The following is a 24438-nucleotide window of genomic DNA, read 5'->3' on the forward strand; positions in this document are numbered from 1 at the left end:
AAGTAGTCTTCATTGAATAGTTGTCCAGGCTTCTTGAAGTATTTTCAAAGCTCTTCTTTGGATGTTGTATTTTTTTAGGCCTGCCAATTCTTGTTTTGTCCTCCACCTATCAATTTTCCTCATATTTCTCAAGGAAACACCGCACACCATGCTGAAATATTTTTCAGCTAAAAGCTCTTTGAGAATCACCTTGGTGGGAAACATACTATTTTATGCTTATCAAACTGGCATTTTCCAGATTCGTCTGAAAAGATTCTGCTAGAGAAAAAACACATTTTTGAAACAGGAAAGCAACAAAGACTCCACAAGAACACGGAATCTAAGTAGCATTCACGCTAGTGAGCAGATATTTGCTGTACAAAGGGAAAAACTTGCAAAAGCATAAATAAAGCATCAGCTATAAAATATCTAAACAGCATATTAAAAAAAATAAGTCAATTCAACTTCAGCGGACTGCAGAGGGTTGCACATGAGCGCAGAGGAGAAAATGGTCACTCTTTAATCTAATTATACTTTTCTTTTAGTTTAATCTAGCAGCTCTGCTGCATCACAACCCAGGAATCTGCGCTTTGGTTTGCAGTGCATCGGGCGACCCACGTTACAGCTGGTTTTCATTGTGACTGCACTTGGTGATATTCTGTGAATCAGTCGCTGATTACACAGCTTAAATGGAAGGCAAAAGTGCTTTACACTGGAGAAACAAAACCCTGCTGAAGTGTTAGGCATGACTGCCTATATTTAAAATGTCACAATGTTCCTTGGAGGACTCTGTTGTTTATACTTGTCATGTTACTTTAAATTAGACTGTTTTCCACTGAGCTGAGATTTTGACCTTCAGGGGGAAATAAAAAGCCGTCACCCATCTGTTGCTGTTACAGGATGTGTTTCCATCCTTTTTGGTTTTAGACATTGGCGTTTTGTCAAAAGTGATTAAGAAAAACGTATTATTTTCTGTTTTGTCCTCATTTGCACCTCTTTCATTTAGGAAATACACGAGCACAGGACTATTAAGAAAAAGTTCCTTTTGCTTTTTATAATATTCACAATCCTCCAACCTAATTTACGATGCATGATACAACGTTCCTTTTTCAGCAGCAGACATTTTTATTAAATCAATTGAATCCAGCAATAAAATACAATTAAACTGGTGACAATAATGTTATTTGTTATACCCAGCATTTCTGAACAGACTACTCTTAAAATGAATTTCATCCGAGTCACAATTACAAACACAATTTGACTTAACTAATAACACAGTGCTTTTCTTGTTTTTATTGAATACATTGAGCAGTCAGCTGCATCGCAGACTGGAAAAAGTAAGCAAAGCTTTTTTTGTGGCTTTTTTTTTTTTGCTTGCAGCCTCTTGAAGAAGCACCAACCTCAATCACTCATTTTCTGTAGGTCCTGAATGGCACTGCACAAAAGCGAGGAGATCATTTATCCAAGAAAATGACTCATCAATATTTTCTGCAACTCTATGTCAGTGAGTTGAGGTCTGAGCACTCTGACCTCACTTATAACTTCCTTAATCTTGAGCAGGTCCTGGTCCATCATAGTTCTAGATCTACAAAAGCAGTAAGATACTGATATCTGCTTTATGTCTTGCAGTTGTCATTTAAGTAAGGCCAGCTAAATGTAATCAGTTTCCCTAAATTTGTGCATTGTGTTTCCGAGATATGCCCTTAATTTCCATCAGTCATCAGACTGAAATCCTTTTTCTGTGGCTGGCCATACTGGATAATCATTTTGAAACACTGGCCCTTTTATTCTGGAAAGAAGGTGAAATCATACCTGCAAAAACACCTGCAAAGAAACAACTTTGTAAGACCAACTAAATCATAACCAAAGAAAGCACAGCACAAACACAAAAAGGAACACAATTCAACGCCTTCATGCAGAACAAAACTGAAGTACACGCATGATAAAAGTAATAAGGATAAGGTTCTGGGGCCTTAACCTTTCGTATACTTCAACATTTAAAGCCAAAGCAGCAGGAGGAAAAGAGGAAAAGCAGAGTTAAATGATGATTACATCAGTCTCCTTGCTGATCAAATCACAAGTCTGCGCAGTGACCTCCCCATTTACAGTGACACAGCGACTGAAAAGCAGCAAGGAACAGGCGCTGTTTTATTGGAGTTTTTTTTTTACTCTTTGTTTAAAATGTAAATTAAAGAAAGATCCTGTAGTTCACAAAATAAATTTGGCCTGTTTAAACTATAGGATGAAAACTAAGAATATGTAATATACTGAAATATATTATATATAATATATACTGAAATTAATGTAATGCATACACATCAGTTCAGAAACAGACTAAAACCTTGAACCCACCACAGTGACGGTGCCCTTTATTAAAAAATACATATTTTTAATAGACGCAAAAACTTAGAAATAAGTTTGAATGAAGTTCTTACCTTTTTTTGCATGTACTGAACAGGAGAAGGTGCGTGGTGGATGATAAAACTGATTGATACCAACATGTCTGGTTGCATCATGTATGTGTGCGTTTGCATACTTCACATGCATTTCTGTGGTCGTTTAGCACTTTTGTGTTATGTATAGTAAAAAAAAAAAAAGGTTTAAAAGGGCACATTTATGGTCTACAAATACAAGTTCACACATAACACGAAAAAGCACATCTACTTTTTGAAAGCTCTTGTCCACAGTCCACTGGAGTTCACATTCTGGGTTATTCGTGCTTCATTGTGATGGCGGTGATTCCTGTCTGATTAATGCTCATGTTCAGGGGGTGACCTCTGGAGGGTTTGTGTGCTTGGTGTCTGCGGTGCTGTAGCACTGGTTGAGCTCTTCGGTGGAGATCTGGGCGGTGCAGGCCACCGCGTTGCTGTAGACGCGCCGGTTAAGGTGGATTACCGTAGTCTTGGACGGCATCGAGGTGTCGCCTTTCTCCGATGACCAGCGATCGCAGTGAAACAGAATCAGGAAACACTTGTAAAACTGAGAGGGAGAGGAAAATAGTGGAATCACTGCACACTCACAAGCAGGCGAAGGTGTTTTACAAACAGTAAACTGAACTGAAGCAGTTCTCACATATAGTAAAGAAAAAATTATTTGCATAGGGAAATGGTGCTGTCTGGATAAGTATGCAGGGTAGTGTATACAAAAGTTCACTTGGTTGCTGTAGATTTATTGGCCACAGTATTCTGTCAGGGGTGAAATCGAACAGTCTGTTAGATATCTGTGTTCTCCATTGTTTTAAGGTCTTGAACAGTTCATGACTGGAGTGCATATGCAAATGAAAATGGCCTAATGGTGTGTTCAGACTGACCGAAATTGTTGGTTTGCTTCTTGGAAACCACAAATATTTTTTTAGCCAACACCAGAAGCAAAACTGCAAATAGAAGAAGGCACTTTTAGCTGCTCTCTTATTTCCCAAAGAATCTCCATGGCGACTGGATCTGCATATTTTGATTTGGCAAAGATTTTATATCCTTTCATACTCTTCCTGACAACAACCACCTTATTTATCCAGGCTGGGGACTGACAGCAGGAGTACACTAGTTGTAACCCCCTTTGGACCTTTTCTAAAACACTATACCACAGAGCCGCTAGAAGGAGAACTTGAGTATGATTGAGAACTCATTTATGATGTTGCCAAATTTTCTCCAAACATTCTCCTTCTTTTTTTTGCTGCACAAATATGCCTTTACATGAACTCTATGTGTAATCTAACTGTAAATAATTCTTTTAATGTTCCCAAATTGAAAACGAAGTGATGGTTGGTAAAAGAAAAGGATCTGTTGTCATGGTAAAGCAGGTTACCTCCAGCACTTGGCGCTTCATTTCTTTGGAGGTCTATAGCACAGACATCCTTATGACATCCTTAGGATCTTGTGGAAGTGACTCATCCATCCAAATTACAACTCTGTCATCAGTAACTCGTGTTTTTCAGCTTTGCCTTCATATTAATGGAGTACAGTTGTTAGGGGGAATATAGAATTCTAATAATGCCACAGACCACGGAGTCAAACTTAGCCCTCAGTCATGATGGCAGCTCATCTGTTGGTACCTTACTGTTGGAGGTCTTGCTGCAGCTCTCCCCACTTCAGGTTTTGCACAATGGGGGAGTGGAGAGGTCTCAGAACATATCACCAGCCATACCACCAAATATAATTACTGCGGAAGGGATAATTATTCTCTCTGACTAAATAGTCCTTGCTAAAATATATGTGTGAGGTCACTGTTCTTTGTTTTAGTTGCATTTCACAGCATAAGAAAAATCCAGAACTTGCTGAAGCAGGCAAAGTCGAAGACTTCATATATTATTCACAGTGTTATAGTTTTCTCCTCCCCTCTTTCAGCACAGTTGAGCTTCACATTTAGTCTCTGCTTGTCCTTTGCACTTTTTCAGATCTAATAGAAATTTGTCAAGTTTGTGCTAAATTCCTTTTCCGAAGACGTATCAAATGCCCGAAAGGCTCGCACACCTTTGATAATCAGATGTTTCCCACCAGGCCGTGTATTTATTATCGGCCCACGCTGATAGCGACCTTTACGAAAACTGAAAGGATTTACCTTATCTCCCGGCTTTAAGAGTTTCCGTTTTGTGAATGTCACGACGGGTTTGTAACGTCTCTACTTTGATCCCCGGAGCAGATGAAATAAAATGGATGTCATTAACTTCTCTTTGGCCATAAGATTAGATTTTGGTTTTACCAGATTGCTTCTAGGTGTGAATGTGTGTTTTGACAGTGGTCCTGGGGGACTATTGCCTTAAAAAAAGAGAGAATAAAATACAGGAACAGAAGGTTTTAGTGTTGTATTTTATAATTATATGTTATTTTTATGTTCTAATAATTTTGTAATGTTTGGACCTCAAATGTTTGGCTAAAAAGTTGAACTCTAATTTAGTTGGCAAGTGTTGTGTGAAAATATTTATTTTCTCCTGTATGCTGACATTGCAGGTATCCTCCTGATGATGGCGCTGTGCGAGCAGGTGCACGTGTACGAGTACATTCCCTCCATGAGGCAGACGGACCTGTGCCACTACCACGAGACCTACTATGATGCTGCGTGCACACTGGGTGCCTACCATCCTCTCCTCTATGAGAAAAGCCTGATCCAGCGAATCAACATGGGCCCTGTGAGTGACCTCGAGAGGAAAGGACGCGTCACTCTTCCAGGCTTCAGCACCGTGAACTGTGACATCTGATATATGAAGCCTGGCCTCATGAGCCCGGACGTCACACACACGAACACGCACACACTTCTGGCCTTTTCAGACTGACCATGGGAGAGGTGCAATAATGCCCCTATGGACAAGGAGGTTGAAGCTTGCAAGTTTCAAATAAAACCCCTGAAGAGCATAAGCCATAGCCCTCCAGGGACGGATAAACATAGAGGTTTCTGAAAGACCTTGTCTTTATTACGATGGTATACTTGACCAGAGGCTGGAAATTAGAGTCTCCAGGGTGGAGCTGAAAAAAATAAAAATAAAATATAATATCAAATTTCTCTCTGCTTTAGCTGAGCCACGTTAGCTGTGGAGCTGACTAGGGTAGCAACTGATCTTGTTTTAGGTAGGCAAGTGAGTTTTTAATAACTGGGTGTGTTTCCAGTGATGTAAAATCTGTGTTTCTCAGTACTATGGATGGTTTTCCACTTTAAGGAACTGTCACTCTTTATAACGGCGAATTGTATAATTATTTTTTTTATATATATATATACTGGTCCAAAGGGTTGTGAATAAACAAATCATCCATGTTGAATGTCATAGGTACACAAACTCGACGCAAAAGTACATGCAGAAGAATGCAAACTAAAAGAAAGATGAGAGGAGCTGTCAAAGCTATCACGTTACTGTACATATTCCTGCAAAATCATCATGATGAGGGGTTGATTTCATACTACTGAGCTTATTACTGAATTATTGTTCTGTGCACGCTGACTGATAACCACCAGTTTGTCACGTTTTGTTTGGGGCGGGGCGGGGGGGGGGGGGGGGGGGGGGCATTTCTGTACTTAAATCAGAGTAAACTGGGCCAAAACAAAACAAACAGGTACTCAGAACAGCCGTGACCCTGTGCCTAGCAGTCAGCTGAACACTTTCCTTGGGTTGCCTTGTGACTGTTCAGACACAAGCAGTACACACTCTAGCAGGACTGCAGTACCAATCAGTTCGATGTGTGGAGCAGTAGACTTTCCGAAGTGATGAACATCAGGGGATCCTGCGCTCTGCCTCAGCAATCACCAGCCCCTGTTTGTGATGGTCAGTTCACTCTCTATTGAATGTAATTTTAACACTGCGTGTTGTGGCCAAACCCTTGCTGGAGCTCATCTCTGCGGGGTTATTTCTTTATTGCGTAACAGCATGAAGTGCATTCCCTACAACTATAAATGTCTCATATTTTCTGAATCCTCTGGTATTAGTCTGTGCCTACCCGCAGCTCAGAGTAGAGACAATTATGAAAGAGGAATTTGGACCTGTACTAACCTCGGATTTACTTTGTCTCCAAGGTAGGGTGGATTTTATGTTTACAGAGTGCCGTGTCTTCAGCGAGCTCGAGGTATTCGGTCTGTGGGAATGAGAGCATCTTTTTTTTCTTTGTAACAGATTGATCTTGTGCCATTTGTTATGGTTTGTTGAGAGATATGAAAACATAATAGAAATGTTGCTTTAAATAGAATGATGTCACTCTTCAGTAGAAACACTAGAGCATAGTATCACTTAGATAATAGCTGGTGTTAACAGGAGCTGGATAATATCTGGAATTTGTCAGTATTTACCAAAGGACATAAGCTTTTTTTAACCCCCCCCCCCCCCCCCCCCCCCCCGAAAATCATCTTGTACGACTTAGACAGCTAAAGACAGTTACTACCACTGGTGTTTTTTTTATTAAAGTATTTATGTACTGTAAATTTTGATATTATGCATTTATGTTTACCAGATTTAATAATCAGATGGCAATTCAGTAAATTACATGGATGACAAACGTACTGCTTCACATAAAGGGAATTTCTCTAAATCAAGAATTTGCTCATTCTCACAAGAGCTTTTTCCTTGCACTCGTGTAGCTGACTCAGTTGAAGTTTTCTAAAAATATTTTGATGTTTTGTTGTGGACACATTTCTTTTCCAGACCCCCTTAAATACTTGCTTTATGTCCAGACAAGTCATTCGACTTTTCAATTAATTAAATTAGTAGCTGTAGCAGGTGTATGACAAATATTTGGGTCATTTTGCAAAAATGTTATGTATTTTATTTTTTCAAATCTCCCACTTTATTTTTGAGTTGATGCACAATATCCCCCTAATTTCTAGTTAACAATGTAACATAAAATCTTACGCCCACATACCTAACAACTCCACGTGATTACTATATGGAGGACATGATCTTTCTCTTGGAGCCCCAAAGTTGACAGAGTTGGTGAATATCAACCGACAGAGCACAAATAAATGAGGCGCCAGTGATTGTTCTGTAGAAACGAGCAACATTTCTTTGTGCGATGCTACGAGTGTGTTCATCTGTGCCTGCTAGAATTTGAGTCTTAGTTGCTCCGTCCAGGTCGCCGTTTACACTGCACCGTTCACTGTTATCTTTGTGTTAGCATGTTTGCCTTTGCAGGTGCTTGTTGGGGTTTGATTCCGTGTTTGCAGCAGTGGATATCGGTCTCTAGCCTGGCCACAGTTTGCACTTCACCATCACATCCATGTCCCTTTGTGCAATAATTTGGGAAATCTGCGCACACCTCTACACTCTGCCGTTTTTGTTACCACACATGAGCACATGTGAAAAGGCATTTTTGTCATTTTTGTTGGGTTTTCTCCCCCCTATTTGCTCAAAAAAATGAAGAACGTTTGTAATGTGATTAACAACTTGTTGTTTTATTTGTAATGTTATTACTGAATTAGCTCAGTAATGCCAAACATTACAGCAATAGTGACAAATGTAATGCGATTGCAGTAACGCATTACTTTGTACTCTGCAGTACACCCAATCCTGACTGTAACAGAGATTTTAATGTATAGAGGAGGTAGTTTAGATGCTTAAGAAAGGACTTATGATTCATTTTAAACAATGCAGGTTTTTTCGCTCTGCTGTACGTCTTATAATTGCGATAAACGATAAAATGTGCTTGTGATTGTAGCACACTGAAGGTGTGAAAGCCCTGAACGTATTGTACATGTGCATTGTAGTAACAGGTTACTTTCCAATGCATAGAGCATGCAATTCAGGAGCAGGGCTAGGTCTTAAACTGTCTGTGCTGTACTGTGATGCAAGTAGGAACCATTGTCTTCAATGTTGTGAAAGGCATTCGTGCTTGCAAGGTTTTCTTTTACTGAAGTGATGTTTTGCAGATTTTATTGCATGCTTGTGGATCACATTCATCTGCAGTGCGGCTATCAGCCGCTCCATGGAAGTGCTTGATCACGTGCAATGCCTTCTGGCTACTTCATCTTTGCATCTTTAATATTGTGCCAAATCCCATCTTTAATTGTGTTCCAGTTTGGGTGGGTTATTCATGGGATGAGGACTCAGAGTAACAGTAGGACTTCTTAGGTGCTTCTTTCTGCAAAAGTCGAGCTTAACTGAATTTTGTATTCTTTTTAAGATGGGACATTGTAGTCAAACTTGACATTAATGTTCTTTGGTAGTGAAGTAGTGAGTTGAAAAATATGTTTGAAGACATGTGTGTAACATTTACCACTTCGAGCCTCTTTCTGTCTGCTCTTTACTCTCGAGGCCTATTTTTCATGTCGAGTTTTTAACAAGTGTTGTGGGGATTTCTGTACCACACTGCCTCTGAAGAATTGTTTAACATTTGTTCTTTCTATAGCAACCTTTTTGCAGTATTCTTCAGATGAGGAAGAGGAAGGGAGTGAGTAATGAGAGGGATTGTTCTGTTTCCCTTTTAAGAGCCTTAGGGCATTCTTCTTGATTTTTTTTATTTCTCTTTGGTCAGTGAAATCTCTTGATATTACACTTGAATTGATATTTAAATCAAACAGTTCTATGATTTCAGCTGTTGTTTGTCTTTTTCTACTGTGTAAATAAAGCTGTTGTACATGTTCAAATCTGTTTTTCAAAATTATAACTCTTGATTTTAGGTAAGACACGCACATGCACATAATAGCGACTTACCTGTTTGTTCATAAGTATATAGATGAGGGGGTTGATGACGGTACTGCTCTTGGCGAGCAGTGAGGGAACTACACTGGCCACGGGGCTAATGATGTTGGGTGGGCCAAATGTTGCCATCATTGCCACGACACCATAAGGCATCCAGCACAGCAGGTAGCAGGCTGCAGTGGTCAGCACCATGAACAGAATGTGGTATTCTCTCCTCCGGGCTGCAGTCTTTCGGATCCTACCCACCTGTGAATAACGGAACAGGAGAGAGAGGAAAAAAAATATTTCTGGAAAATTTTGATTTGAATTTCCTGAAGTGTGTCTTATATCTAGGAAACATTAAAATTACTTCTTTTTCACTGCTCTCATGTAGTAATCGCAAACAAAATGCAGCAGTAGCTCACCTGGCTCACGAGTCATCACAAATCTTACACTGAAAAAAAGGTATTGGCCATCTCTTGGGTTTATGTAAGCATCTTGCGTGTATTTAACACAATTGCCTCATGCTTTAAAGTTAAGTGTAACTATATAGTGTAGAAACTACATGATATGCAGAGAGGGTAGATTAAATTGTTCATATCATGTTCGAATGAAGTAAGTCAATGATATATCAATGTTAAATCTCGCGACACCGCACGGGATTTCAGTCTCGTGTGCTTTGGATCGTGGTTTGAGGAAGGCATCCATCTCAGTCAAGTCGAGCAGCCACCTCTAAATTGGGTGGTTGTTACATTAATAAAGTCTACCTTATAATTTGAACACAAAAATTTCATGTTTCTATCTTGAACGTAATTAAATCATGTAGGATCTGTATGAAATTCAACAACTTAATTTGTATCATGTCATCTCAACAAGAACAATCTAGTAAGAGTGGTTAGTTGCTGGACTCATGAAATTCACAAGATCGCACGAGATTTCAAACTGCAGGAAAATCACTGGAGTTATAAGAGGCAGACAACTACACACACACCACGTGTATGCTTTTGCTATTTATTGTGGTTTAACCTGTCAAGCACAAAAACATACAGAAAATTTTGCATCAAGCCTTAGAAATCATAGCTTTCCTACTTTTGTTAACCCTGGATTGGTGGCATGGTGATTAGTGCTGTTGCCTCACAGCAAGAAGGTCCTGGGTTCAAATCAACAATCTGGCTAGTTTGCAGTGGTTTCTCTCTGGGTATTCTGGTTTTATAATTATAGTTTTCTGGGTGCAACCATTTATTTTCAATCCCATGAGAGCCCACTGATTAAAATTAATAGCAAGGGTGAGTACTCATATACCTCTTTTCCATCAACACAATGTCAGTACTGGTGTGGACCTAGTTCCTCCTTATTGAGTGGTGAGAACCATGCAAACTTTGACAGGTTTGACAACTGAGGATTGTTGCTCAACTTTAGAGATAAATTGAACAGCTTGGTCATTCAGGAGGGCACAGAGTAGAGCTGTCACTCCTCCACAACAGAAGAAGCTAAGTGAGGTGTTTGGGACATCTGTCTAGGAGGCCTTCTGCTGGTGAGGTATGTCAGGAGCAAGCTCGGGGCAGACAGAAACAAGTTTACATCTCTTAGCTTAGATGGATAGACAGAGGGGATGTCTGGGCATCTCTTCTTAGACTGCTGCTCTCTTTACACAAACTCAGATAAGTGGCAGAAAATTAATGGATGGATATGTTACATGTCACAAATTTTTATGAGTATGTATTGTAAAACTGCATAATTTTCTTTTTAAACCGTATGCATGGAGATCCCATTGCATCACCTTATCAGCACCAACACAGAGTTGCCTGCTTTAGTTCAGCAGTAAAGCATCAGCCAAACTGTATAAAGTTAGATGCACTCTTTGATTTAACCTGAACTTATTAGGCTGGAAACTGGTGTCCTGACAAAGGAAGGTCAGTGTGTAAAATGTTATGAACTTAACAGCTCATTTAAAGTTAAACAAAAGTAATAAAACTGAAATAAAACCAGTTTATCTCATATGATCCAAACATAGATAATTATACTTGGAGGGGATTTGAAAAAAAGCTGCTTATTGATACCAGGGGGTAAGTCTGAGTTCCTGAAGTGCTTTAAAACCACTATATTAAAGCAACCTAAAACAAACCCAAGAAGATGGTTGAGTAGCTTAGGCTTTGTCTGAGTCATAATGCTGTGAAAATCCTCTGCTACCCTCCTGTTGCTCTCAGGAATAAATCTAAAGCAACGGGAGTGGAACAGCTTTTATTTATTTACCCAAGACAAGTGAAGTCACTCACTTAAAAATAGAAAAACAAAATACCCATGAACCAACCAAAGAAACTGTGATTGGTTGACTGATTCCCCACAAACCATGTGTTACGTTTCTTTGCTTTTATTTTTATGTAAATGAGCAGAAGGCATGAATATATTGCAACTCATCAGTAAACTCATCATAAACATCTGCGTTCTGTGAATATGACTGTGGTGGGAACGTATCTTCTAGCAGCACTGCTCTGTTCCATAAGCTGAGTGGAGTAGCTTGAACTTTGATGGGATAGATAGCGCCTTGATTTATAGACTGTCAACCAAATCTGACATGTATTGTTGATGTATTTAGCCAGAAACTTCTTCAATCAAACTTCATTGTAGCTTTGCAGAAAATCTCATTGATGTCAGATCCTGTCATCTGTCAGATTTTATAACTTCTGTCTGAGAGATATCTCAGATGGATGTGGAACATGTCAGGATTTTAAATAGGACTGACAGAAAAACGTTTACCTTTCCAATGTGATACCACATGAACAGAACAAATGGGAAAGGCTAAATGTTTTTCTGTCAGGTGTATTCTCGATTTTCAGCAAGTTTCATGCAAATAGATCAGTGTGCAGTAAAAATCAGAAGACTTTTGTTTGCAGTGCTGCTCTATTTTAAATTGACTAGGAATTTATACTGTTCAGAAAAACTAAACAGTTTTGTTGACGGGTAAATACATCAACTAGCTTTTTTTTTTTTCTTTAAGTCAGCAAAAATAAAAGAATGGGCAGATCTGAATATTTGATGGTTGATTACAACAACTTTATTGACCTTACATGCATTTCACGCTAGGGACATTTATTTCTGAAAATAGCCCTGCTGGGACACGACAGATTAGGTGACCCAGTGGATCCTCAGAGAAAAGTTGATAACCCTACAAAGACTTATGATAATGAAAATCTATCCAGTTGTCCAGTGCACAAAACCTACCCCTTCCTTTGTCTTACATGTTAGTTTTATCTTAGCAGAGATCTGTTCATATGAAGCTCTGAAGTTTTATCACCTTTGTCAGTTATTAAAAAGCAAAAAGGCTCTTTTCGGCCATGTTTGACATCTGCAGTGTTTGGTGTTCAAAGGTGCAAAATCACGCTAAGCAACTTGTAGCTTTATTTTTGACACCTTATTCCTAAAGGAAAAAACAGCATAGACATTCACATGTATGCAGTTAATGTGTGACTAAGTGTCAGTGTCTGACAGCTAGTGTGTGTACCTGTTTGACTGCCCAAAGCAATCTGCTGTAGCAGTAGATCATCACTATGACAGGCAGACCCAAGCAGAAAATGAAGAGGCAGATGATGTAGGCGTGCGATTGGGCACTGTTAGCAGTCCAGGACACAGAGCAGCTTGTTCCTGCCCCCTCTATGCCATAGCTGCTCCAGCCCAGTAGGGGGGGCACTGTCCAGAACAAGGAGTACAGCCAAGAGCCCCCAATGGCTATTAGGGGCTTACGGTAGTCTGGCCCACGCTTGTTGTAAACAGTAAGGGTGCTGTAGCGGTCGTAGGAGAGGATCACCAGAGAGATCAGCGAAACTATACCTGAGAAAGACAGAGATGTGGAGGCGTGAGGCAGTGGGGGTAGGATGTAACTGGCTCAAGAGGGCAATAAACATTTATACAGTTTATAATACAATAAATTGCAACAACAGGCAGTTATAAAAGTACAGAAAACAATATTATATGATCTTAGTCTTTAATGCTGATTGTTCTTGAAAAAACACTCACTTAAAAGTGAGGAAATCTTAAAAGTGACTACAAGGTACATGAATTTTTGAGCTAATAAACTTCCACCAGAATCACAAAAGCCAACAGCATGGTCCTCGTGGGAAATTCACGAGAGCACCAAATCAATAGCTTTTATCGATTTAGGGTCAGGTCTTTACAAAATATTGTGCCGCTGTATAAAAGAAATAAAGATTGGAAGATTTAATTAAAAACAAACAAAATGTTCACTACAATCAGTGAGAAACACTTCTTCACCTTAGCTTCAAAATGCACCTCAGTCAAACTGAAATATCTGTGAGAATGAATCTCAATCACAGTGACTCATTGTGTCTGATCTTACCTGCAGTCAGTCGGGATTTAGACACAGTGCTAAGGGATTGTCACAACAAGTGATTCAACAAACAGCCACCTTCATTGTGCTAATTAATTAAAAACATTTCTTTGAGGTGTACCAAAGACTGTGCACCTCTTCATTTAATATCATTCATGGAGTAATTAATTACATTTGGATAATCACTGTCAAATATAAAGCCTTGTGTTCTTATAAAGCTTGCCATTTTATAACAATCTTAATAATTATAATATTTTTTGTGACGACACTGACTTGTCTCTAGAGACAACGGAATTTTAAGAAGTGGCTGCTTGGCCACTGAGTCTTCATCTGTCCATGTGTACAGCACAGTATAATCAATGCTTAATCAATAAATAACTTTTGTTTCCTATGTATTATCTGCTTAGAATGGTTGTACCAGAAGGAGAGAGTAGCCTGAGGCTATGACTATTGATACTGTGTACAAGTCCTATCTCTGCCCTACGCATGACCAGCACCCAGTGCTTCCAAGACATAAGAAGAAAAAAAACCTCAAGAATCCATCGGAAATGCTACCAGGTCATTTAATTTGACCTTTATGAGAAAAAAGCATAACCGAGAACACAAGAGGATCCAAAGCTGTCTGCAGCCACAGAGGACAAAATATTTCATGTAGAGCTTGGTGGTAAAATTGGTGTCTTTCCCAAAAAGCCAAGCATTACACTGTATACAGAGGGATGACCCTCTGTATACAGTGTACAGTGGCACAGAAAACATGCCCACCAGCCTCTTAAAAAATGGGACTACAGAGCCTCCAGAAGCAGTATTAAATTGATGTCAAAAATTAGTGGGTTTGACATTGAAAAGACAACGAAAACGACCATATTTGGACTATAAATAGCCTGTACACAGAGGGACGAATATCAACACTAGATGTTAAGCAGACGTCAGAAAAAGATGAGACACATCTGTTATTTCCTTTAAATTACAGTGCTTAAAACTTTTTATTATCAACAAACAATGTCTGCAGGATCCTCTTAACCTTTTGTTTGTTTATATTTCAAGTGGGTTGTTCCCTGGTTTAACATTTTGTCTAAAGATTAGTCATTGCAGAACAGAATAAAAGAGTTTACTCCCACGATTTTACCTCTGTTTTGACAAAGTTTTTACCGACGTTGTAGCAGAAACAACCTAGATTCATGCACCAGATATACAGTGGCTTGCAAAAGTATTCGGCCCCCTTAAACTTTTCCACATTTTGTCACATTACAGCCACAAACATGAATCAATTTTATTGGAATTCCACGTGAAAGACCAAAACAAAGTGGTGAACACGTGAGAAGTGGAACGAAAATCATTAAAAATGATTCCAAACATTTTTTACAAATAAATAACTGCAAAGTGGGGTGTGCGTAATTATTCAGCCCCCCGAGTCAATACTTGGTAGAACCACCTTTTGCTGCAATTACAGCTGCCAGTCTTACATAAAGGCCAACTTTGTGCAGTGCACGACTAATAGTTGTCCTATGGACAGATTCCCCCACCTGAGCTGTAGATCTCTGCAGCTTGTTCAGAGTCACCATGGGCCTCTTGGCTGCATTTCTGATCAGCGCTCTCCTTGTTCGGCCTGTGAGTTTAGGTGGACGGCCTTGTCTTGGTAGGTTTACAGTTGTGCCATACTCCTTCCATTTCTGAATGATCGCTTGAACAGTGCTCCGTGGGATGTTCAAGGCTTGGGAAATCTTTTTGTAGCCTAAGCCTGCCTTAAATTTTTCAATAACTTTATCCCTGACCTGTCTGGTGTCTAAATCCAATCGAAAATCTGTGGCAAGGTCTGAAAACTGCTGTTCACAAACGCTGTCCATCTAATCTGACTGAGCTGGAGCTGTTTTGGAAAGAAGAATGGGCAAGGATTTCAGTCTCTAGATGTGCAAAGCTGGTAGAGACATACCCTAAAAGACTGGCAGCTGTAATTGCAGCAAAAGGTGGTTCTACAAAGTATTGACTCAGGGGGCTGAATAATTACGCACACCCCACTTTTCAGTTATTTATTTGTAAAAAATGTTTGGAATCATGTATGATTTTCGTTCCACTTCTCACGTGTGCACCACTTTGTTTTGGTCTTTCACGTGGAATTCCAATAAAATTGATTCATGTTTGTGGCTGTAATGTGACAAAATGTGGAAAAGTTCAAGGGAGTCAAATACTTTTGTAAGCCACTGTATACCAACAAGACAGCTGTGGACATGGGAAACAACTCCTCTCTTGTTTGTTTTTTGTTTCTAAATGTTGTTTGTTCCATTTCCATAATAATTATGTGTAAATGCCATACATAATGATATGTATTCATATGTTTTACTTGTTCTATCTCTCTCTATCTTTCTATCCCTCTGCATAGCTTCGGCTTATGTATTTGTATAGTGCTATACAAATACATAAACACATTTTGGTTGAATTTTAAAAGCAAGCAACATCAGGGAAGTAACACAACTACATAAAGTTTATGTAGCTAGCTGAATAAAGCTACCATGCAAGACCTCATTGCTCAAACAAACCTGGCATTTAAGAAATGAACTGTTAGGAGACATATTCTCTTGAAATTCCAGAGATGCAAAATATGCAGCACTGAAACCAGAAAGACATACCAGTTGATAAATCAAATATTTGAAACCTTTTTTTCAGTCAAACCATTCCATTTTTGAATAAATGGTGCAGATGCTTATCAATCTACCATTACAGATTTAAACGTGGTCAAACAAAGCTTCAGTCTGGCAGATTTATTTATCACATATTATGATTTTCTTGAGTTTCTCAACTGCCACTTTATCTCAGTACCTTCTACTATTGTGTGTGTCAAAAAATATAGAGTGGCAGGTTTGTGGAAATTCCTTTTAAAGTACAATATGTTAATATCTTCTATTCATATCAGTCCTTTAATGCTTAAACCATTATGAAGCTGCAAGTTACAGGACTGCTACTGAAGTCTCCAACATTCACCCCAAGGCTGTGTTTATGTCATGTCAGAGATAATGTAATTATAAGTGTCTGGTGTAATTAGAATTCATGTCAGCCTCTTACTTGTATATTGAACATGACACTTAATATTATCGAGTGCCCAAAAACTGAACAAATTAGGAGATGTCCTCTCATCCTCTGCCTGGGCAAACTATTCTCTGTAATTACACTCATAAACCCATATTAAATGCATGTGTTATATTTTCAGTACACTGTATTTTAATCCTAACACATCCAAATTTATACTTTGCAGCACTTGCAAGTCGGTAACATGGGAAATGCTTTTCTGACTGTTTTTTTTCACCAGTTTTTGTAATTGTGAAAGAGCACATGTAAAAGATGTCAAAGGGTCTAGAAGAACCATGGAGAACATTATGCTGCCTGTAACATCATTCAACATGTTTAGTGGCAAACCATGGAGGCATATCCATGGATGGTCCTCGACAGGCTAGGCAACGACACCCTTACTGCCGTTAGGTAAGGGGAAAAGATCCTAGCCAGACCTTATGCTTAAAAACCAATGAAGTCCAGTTATTAGTACCAGACTGACAAAATGAGCATCTATAATCTCATATTAAAGAAACGGGATAGGACTTTACATTGCTTGCACAGAAACACAATTAGTTCCAATTTCTTTAGCTGAATATATGAAAAAATGCCAAAGATAACATGGCTTGAAAAAAATAGCATTTCTGCAACAACAAGGCGATTCCCAAGGAGTATAGCTCAGCATTTTGTGCAGCGTATCGTTCAAAAACTGGCAAAACTGAACAAGTGGAGGACAAAAGAAGTGTAAGGACTACAAATCTACAGCTGTTGAACAATATCTGAAAGTCCTGTCCTTAAACAGGAAAACAACTAGCAAAGACCTGACATAGGACCTGGGAGATGCATATGGCTTTTCAATTATCCACTGAAGCCTCAACAGATATGTTCTGGTAGAAATATGGATGTCAAGATGCCATTATTAAGGAACAGCCTGAGTTATGGCAAATTACACAAGAATTGCACTGAAATTCAGTGGCAAGGGGTCTTGTGGAATGATGAATCCAAACCATTAGTGTGTTTGGAGGAACAGTGAACATGTATAGACATCAGTAAAAAACGGTGGAGGCTCTTCATGATTTGGGACGTCATTTCAGCCAGTGATGTTTGGGATCTTGTCAAAATTAAGGGAATTATAAACACATAAAAGTACTGTAAGATTTTGATTATTATCCTTTATTCATCTATTGAGATTTAAATCTCATTTCCCAGAGAGACCTGCAATTATCTGTCATAGACTCACCTCCCCACACCTCAGCGAAATCAGATCATCTTGGCAGAAAACAGAACAAAAGGCAGTCAAAATCTAAAGAAGAGCTTTGATATTTGTCCTTGGATAAAGTCTCTCTGAAGTCTAAGAAGAAGAAGAAGAAATCAGTCAGCTTGCCTAAGAGGGTTCAGGCTGTGTTGAAGAATAAGTGTCATATCAAATATTGACATCCAAGCTTGTACAATTGAATTCAATTTGATTAACATAGTGCCAAATCACAATTAGAGTTGTCTCAAGGCGCATAAGGTACAGTTGCACTCTTTCTGCCTTATATACTGTATTCCATGTATATTTGGATGTCTCCTTTTCCTGGGAAAATACAAATATTTTCAATTGCCAGTGCAATTAAAACAACGTTAAGACATCCATTACGCAACCCCACATTCTATTGTGTTGTTTTTAGCTTTTTTTGTGGCTAAACCAACACCTTCAGACAAAAACCCCAAATATAACAGATGCTCTGCCACCCTCCAACTGTGGCTTTTTTCCCTGCCTTTTTGTGTCACTCACGCTAAAGCTAAGTAAAAAAGAAATACAACAGACATGCAATCAATCTGTTGTTCTGACCTCATCCTCACTGATATCTTCTCTTATTAAGGTTCTGCAGCTTACAGGCTTTAGCTACTATAAAGTATAAGACAGCCATAGCCCCTTCTGTTATGAGGACATCAAATAATGTTTGGGTCAGTGTCAGTCCCTGCAAAACTTGCTAACATCCACAAAAGTAACACAGAAAGACAGCGCTGCGGTGGTTAAGTGTCTCCTTTAGGCATAGTAGATGGTTGCAAAAAATAAATACCATATTTAATGATTAATATTTCAGGTTTATTTGATTATTTGGGAATAAAAATTATGTGTGGTGGCAAATTTCTTTTCTCTAAAACTCAGAGTACTCAGAATAAAACTTTTATTCTCTGGCTTTTAAATCCAAATTAGTTTTGACTATTTTTCTTAGTGTTACATCTTCTTCTGGTTTTCTCTTTTTTTTTTTTCCTTTATTAAATTCTGTCATTTTGTCCTACATTTTTGTGTCATTTGATTATTTTATATATAGAGCTTGTCTTTAAATGTGCCATAGAAATAAATTTGACTTTGACTATCAAAATCTTTATGTTTGGGTGTCTCTTGACACAAGTTGCTTTATCTTCATTCTGGGATGTAGATCGTTGATCTTCCTTACAGCCATTGTTTTCTTAAACCTACACTGCCTCATTTACTCCCATGCGATGCATTTGCACACACACACGCAGCATATACCTAATCATGATATACAGCACTTACAGCTTGCAACAAAAGCCTCAGTAACATCATTATTCTTACAAGGTTCTTACTCAAGTGGTGTAAGCCAGTGATAGGGTCGCTTAAAAGCTTTAAGAAGTTAGGTTAAGTAAATGTCAGGCCCTTGAACAATAAACAGACTACACCCTGTGTATTGTCCTTTCTTCTTATCAGCTGTTTACTTGAGTGTGTGCAGATCACTGGACTTTTAAAAGTAAAACATTCTTCCTGCTCTTTGTTGTCACCCACCTTCCCACTCGTGCAGCGTAAGTACAAGACAGGAGACAGAACACTGAAACAACTATACTTCAAAAGTCTTTAGGAATACTGTAAGTTCTTGTAATGTGGCCATAATGATGCTTTGGAAAAAATAATAAAATGTATTATTTCAACATTTCTGTTTTCTTTATACTTTCTGTACAAAAAGACAGCATGACTGCCTATGTCTTGATTGCTTTCTCTATCTGTATATGATGGTTTGCCTAGCCCTGTTTTTAATTTTACCCGTGTTTGAGCCTCAGGCCAAGAAAAACTGTGATCTGTTATGATGTGCGACTCTCTGGCAGTTATATATATTGAATCAGCCCTTATACTGTCTCATATGATGGAGGAATAACAGGGAGATGATAATGGCAATAATATATATAGAAAGAGAGAAATGAACAATGTACCCGCTTTAATGTTTGACTAATATATGGCTGCTCTTTGCATTCATATTGGCAAACTTTATGTGGCAAATATTTTGTATCTACCGACTTCTGTCAGCTTTCCAGCATCTTCTCTCTTGACACCAGTAAATAAGCAGTGAGCTGTTACCATGCTGGTTCAAGTTTTAAAAATGCAACACCTCGAGAAGCCCAGGGGAGAATAAAGTCAAAGCACGCTGCTGACTTTAAAACATAATGTGAAGGAAAATGAAAATTCACCGCCTCAACATATCCTGCTGACATATCCGGTTTTACAATACACAGAATGTAAATGAACAGATGTAAACCAGCACACAAGCACCGGCAGAAGGAAAACACCACAGTCAGAGGATATGGAAACAGAGATAAGTTAAAATAATACATATTACTGTATTCATGATAAGAGTCTAAATATCATTTGTGAGGTCAGATGAAAATCTGTAAAAGTATAATAAAAAAAAATGCAACTGAAATGGAAAGTAATTTTACTAGCATGAGAACAACTCAGTGTATATAATTTTATTCATTCAACTACTGTGTGAATGTGTAATGAAATCACAAAGCAGGAACTCCAGCAACACTTGAGGGAAGATGAACAACTTTAATAATTGACCAACGTGTTTCGGCTTGTGGCCTTCATCAGGGTCAAGAATGTGTAATGACAAAAGTTTGAATATCAACAAGCATAAAGTAAACACATAAAAGCACTAGATCATCTAAAAAGCCACAACAAGAATGAAAATGAGACCTACACTATACAAGGTCTCGGCAGGTACTGAGTGTACACTGAAGTCTGATCATTTATGAGACTCCTATAACTCAACCTGAGTTATAGGAGTCTCATAAATGATCATTTCCTTTTTCCTACACACAGCTATAGTAGCATGAGAGTCCAGTGACATGTATAGGCTTTGTGTTTCCATTGTGATAAATAGGAAACGAATCACATACAATGTATCATGCTTATTAGCATAGCACAAGCAGTTTGCACTTTAATTTGAGTTTATTGACCACACTGTAAAAGACTAAAGTGGGTGAGTTACGTTCCAGCAATTGTGTCAGAATTAACTTTCCTTACCAAACTGTGGCAAAGGCAGGAGCCAAAAAACAATCAACACTGAGCAAGCCAAAGGTAGGAAAAACGTTTCACCTCCTAACATGAAAACACGAGATCGCCCTAAATCTGTCAGGCAGAAATAAATACAAATGGCTACAGTTCCAGAGTTCATATCCTCTGATAAATGCGATGAGGGTCAGTGCATCCAGGTTGTGACACTACCACCTCCTGGTGGATGAACTACATAGTAAAAGTGCAAAAAAAAAACAAAAAAAAAAAAAAACGTCCCCACACGGACGTATACGTCATTAAATACATCAGTATGCTATGCATTGTGTGACAAACTGTAACATACAAACTCGTTTTTTCACTCTTCCTTTAGCTCAAACCAGCCAGATGTTAAGAAACGCTGGAAAGCTCATGATGTTTTAGTTTAATAAGAGACGGGATGGAGGGCTCATGAACAATGTAGTACAATAATACTCATATCTGACTGCAATCCCCGTTCCCTCTGGAGACAGAGGAAGAGAAGGTCAGAGTGCAGCGCTGGACCAACTGGCCAGTGTGATTGCAGATACGGAGGGGGTAGTGTCTGTCGATAAGCAGACTTACAAAGAAACGCGATGCGCTGTACAGACATGAAACCCGCAGGTCTGAGGTCAGAACCAGTATCACCGTTACATAATTTGTTTACCGAAAGACATCAACCGTCAAATGTACTTGTCTTTGTGCAGTGGACAGACTTTGGGTCACAATTCTTTGAAAAAAAAAAGAAAGAAGAATCTGGATCCATCCAAAGAGCGCTTGTTTGATTATCTATCAGGCTCAGCTATCATTATATGTACAGATTCTTATTATTATGCATTATTATTGTGAAAGCTGCTACTTGGAATAATGACAGAAACTAACCATTGTGCAAACTATCCAAGTTAATGAATACCAATGGCTTCAATAAAGCGAAGTAATTTAAAGAGGGAGTCTCATGGTCTACTGAAAATATTATTAATCCATCCAATCCCCATCAGCCCCGATGACTCTTACGCAGACAAACACAACAGAGCGGACTAATAACTAATTACATTTGACGATGTGAAATAAAGCATATTTGCCACAGCTTTGACTTCAGTGTCTCGGTGACTTATTATAATACATTTTGCAAAAACAGCAGATATTTCGCACAGTTTTATTTCCAGAAATATAAAACGGTGCATGAGTTGACAAATACCACAACATCTCAAACTTTGAGCTGTTCAAAAAAGCAGAACTTACCAAAGCAAGAGTTGATGAAGCCGTACCAGCTGCAGCCGCTGCGCCCCAGCAGCCACTTTCCGCGGATGCTGGAGGCGAAGCTGAGAGTGGTGCCGAACAAACACACCAGCATGTCGCTCACGCTGATGTTCAGCAGCAGCATGTTCACCGGTGTCCGCAGCTTTTTGAATTTGCAAAACAGCAGCAACACAATGAAGTTGTTCAGGAAGCCGAAAGTCATGATGAAGCCCAGCACCACGGACAGCACCACAAAGCCCGCCGGGGAGAGCTTCGCCGAGCCCGCCTGCACGTCCAGCAACTCTCGGTCATCGCTCAGGTTGAAGCTGTAATTCAGACCAGCCTGACCAGAAAACATACCGCCGTCCATTCAGTTCATCAGTTTCTCTTCACTCTGGAGCTTGCTTTACTCGGCAGCGCTGGTCACGTCGCGCATCTGTAAAGTTTGCGCGTGTAGCTTCCATCTTACTCCATGCTCATGTGCAACAAACGCGCATTCCTCCACTGATCCTGAGAGCGATCACCTGGCTGCCGACTCTTAGAGAACTGGCAGGAATGTTAAAAAATGCATTGTAACCAAAAGGTGTCACCTTAACGTGACTTGAACGCAACGCCTCCTCCGCTTTCACCGCGTCTCTCCGCGAACCAGCTTGAGAGTACGCGCTATTACATATAATTTGGGCAATCTAACAAAATTCATCCCAGTTATCAAGTTACTTTCCACAGCAGTTTATTTTATTGCGTGGGAGACGCATCTCTTCTTCAAGTTATCACTTTTAGACTGGCTGTAATCCGCGCTCGTAGCGGAGACTCTTGTGCCACCAGTGGTGTTTTGCGATTTGGGCTCTGCGCCAGGACTTTTAAAGCCAGGGCATCTCTTACATCACAGGGTAGTGGGATGCTTGGGTCCACGGGTGGTGGTGGGGGGTGAGGGGGGCTTTATATGCGTGTCTGTTGTACATATATCTTTCTGAGGACCTATTTAAGTTTAAATGGGTGTGCGAAAATGTTTGGAAATTTAACACAGCTGCTGCTTTTCCGCTGTGGGGCTTAATGTTGAAATTAGGTCTGGGGGTAGTGTAAGGCTTTTATTTATGTCTGTGATGGTCACGTTGAGGGTAAGGGTCTTGGGCAGGGATGTCAAACTCATTTTACATCGTGGGCCAGATACAGCCCCCTATCTTAACTGGCCATGGCTTGTGGAAGACCCCTAGCTGCACATTTTACCCCCGAGATATCTCAATATAAGAAGTGCAATTTCAACATTACATCTCAATTTTCCTACATCATAAAGATTTTGCTGTAGTAAATGAGCTACAGCTGTCAGTGTGATTCTTTGGGTTTTAATGATAAGAAATGTGTAAACTCACAGAAATATTACGTTTTAAATTTATTTTTACCCTGGACATTTTATAAACAGAAAACACACATTTCTATAGTAGATAGTGGGGGGTGGGAACAGGAATCACTCTGCCATTTAATTGTTTATCTTTGACTTTATTACTATACTATGAACGACTGTGGGGGAAGGGTTTATCAGTAGGACATGGGGCCTTATGTTTGAGACCCCTGATCTAGGGAATTTTTTATTTACAATTAAATGTCATCTTTGGATGGACAACAACTAAGATGTTCCCCTTCATAATTAGGGCAGCAGGCTATTTAAGGGAGGACATAGTTTAGGGATCCAGTTTTTGTAGCTAAGCCTGAGACCACTGCCAAGTGAATTGCTCTAAATGTTTGCGTTTGATTTTATGAGGGGCATTTGAAGGTTGTGTTGACAAAGAAAAGAAAAAATGAAGCAAAATTTTCTGTTTGGTTCTCACAGTATCTCACAGAATGAAATGCATAGAGTCAGGCAGCAGTTCGGGTGTGATGAACATCTGTATTTTGGTACTTGAATACATGTATTTAAAGGGGACAGAGCTATGTCTCAATGTAAATATGCTAGATTTAGCCAGAAGGCTACTTTTCATCTGAAGCCCCTGACAGGTCAGACAAAAATGATAAATAAGCAATTTAGCACACAATCAGACAATGTACAACAATGTAGTCCAAACAACAAATACATACAATTACAACACATAAATAATACAATAACAAACAACAACATTAAACATTAATAATAATATTCCTGTAAGCCTATGTACAGTGTTTAATCCCAGGATAATGTGCTGATGATCAATGTGAGAGCTAGAAGCTAAATGCTGTAACTCACTTTCTACAGAATTCTTTCTAGAGATTGAAGATTTGCTGATTTGGACCCAGAATAAGGTTTTTAAAAAGCTGTTCCCCCCACTGAGAGTTAGACTTCCATCTCCATCTTTGCTCATGTGGAACTCTCAGAATTATTAATACATGGCTGTCTGAAACAACAACGGCAACAACAAAAAGGGGGAAAAAAGATCAAAGGTATAAAGAAATGAA

At 39.1% G+C, this 24438-nt stretch overlaps 2 protein-coding genes across 8 annotated transcripts in view; one reads left to right on the plus strand and one right to left on the minus strand.

Annotated features, from left to right (window-relative positions):
• st6gal2a (ST6 beta-galactosamide alpha-2,6-sialyltranferase 2a) overlaps positions 1-6785 on the plus strand; it is a 39759-nt gene extending 32974 nt beyond the window's left edge. For all 7 annotated transcript variants that reach the window (XM_085134448.1, XM_085134452.1, XM_085134450.1 and 4 more), the window contains one exon: positions 4926-6785. In XM_085134448.1, coding sequence (XP_084990574.1) covers positions 4926-5173 — 248 coding nt within the window. In that variant the 3' untranslated portion in view covers positions 5174-6785. The remainder of the gene's footprint in view (positions 1-4925) is intronic.
• On the minus strand, positions 1-23389 carry LOC146500473 (rhodopsin-like). The gene is made up of 4 exons (XM_085134458.1): positions 22015-23389; positions 12573-12898; positions 9104-9337; positions 1-2958 (listed from the first exon to the last, which is right to left on the minus strand). Exons 1-4 carry the CDS (start codon positions 22379-22381, stop codon positions 2743-2745), a joined length of 1143 nt encoding a protein of 380 aa, XP_084990584.1. The 5' UTR covers positions 22382-23389; the 3' UTR covers positions 1-2742.
• Between the last annotated feature and the right edge of the window lie 1049 nt (positions 23390-24438).

This window comes from Neolamprologus multifasciatus, chromosome 16, assembly GCF_963576455.1.
Source record: "Neolamprologus multifasciatus chromosome 16, fNeoMul1.2, whole genome shotgun sequence".
Taxonomy (NCBI): Eukaryota; Metazoa; Chordata; class Actinopteri; order Cichliformes; family Cichlidae; genus Neolamprologus; species Neolamprologus multifasciatus.

Bases quoted from the DNA above. Each gene is read 5' to 3' on its own strand.
- LOC146500473 (XM_085134458.1), bottom strand. From the start codon at position 22,381: ATGGACGGCGGTATGTTTTCTGGTCAGGCTGGTCTGAATTACAGCTTC. The intron at 12,899-22,014 runs GTAAGTTCTGCT...TGTCTTTCTCAG, and splicing joins CTTCATCAACTCTTGCTTTG to GTATAGTTTCGCTGATCTCT. The intron at 9,338-12,572 runs GTACACACACTA...CGTTATTCACAG, and splicing joins TGCTTTGGGCAGTCAAACAG to GTGGGTAGGATCCGAAAGAC.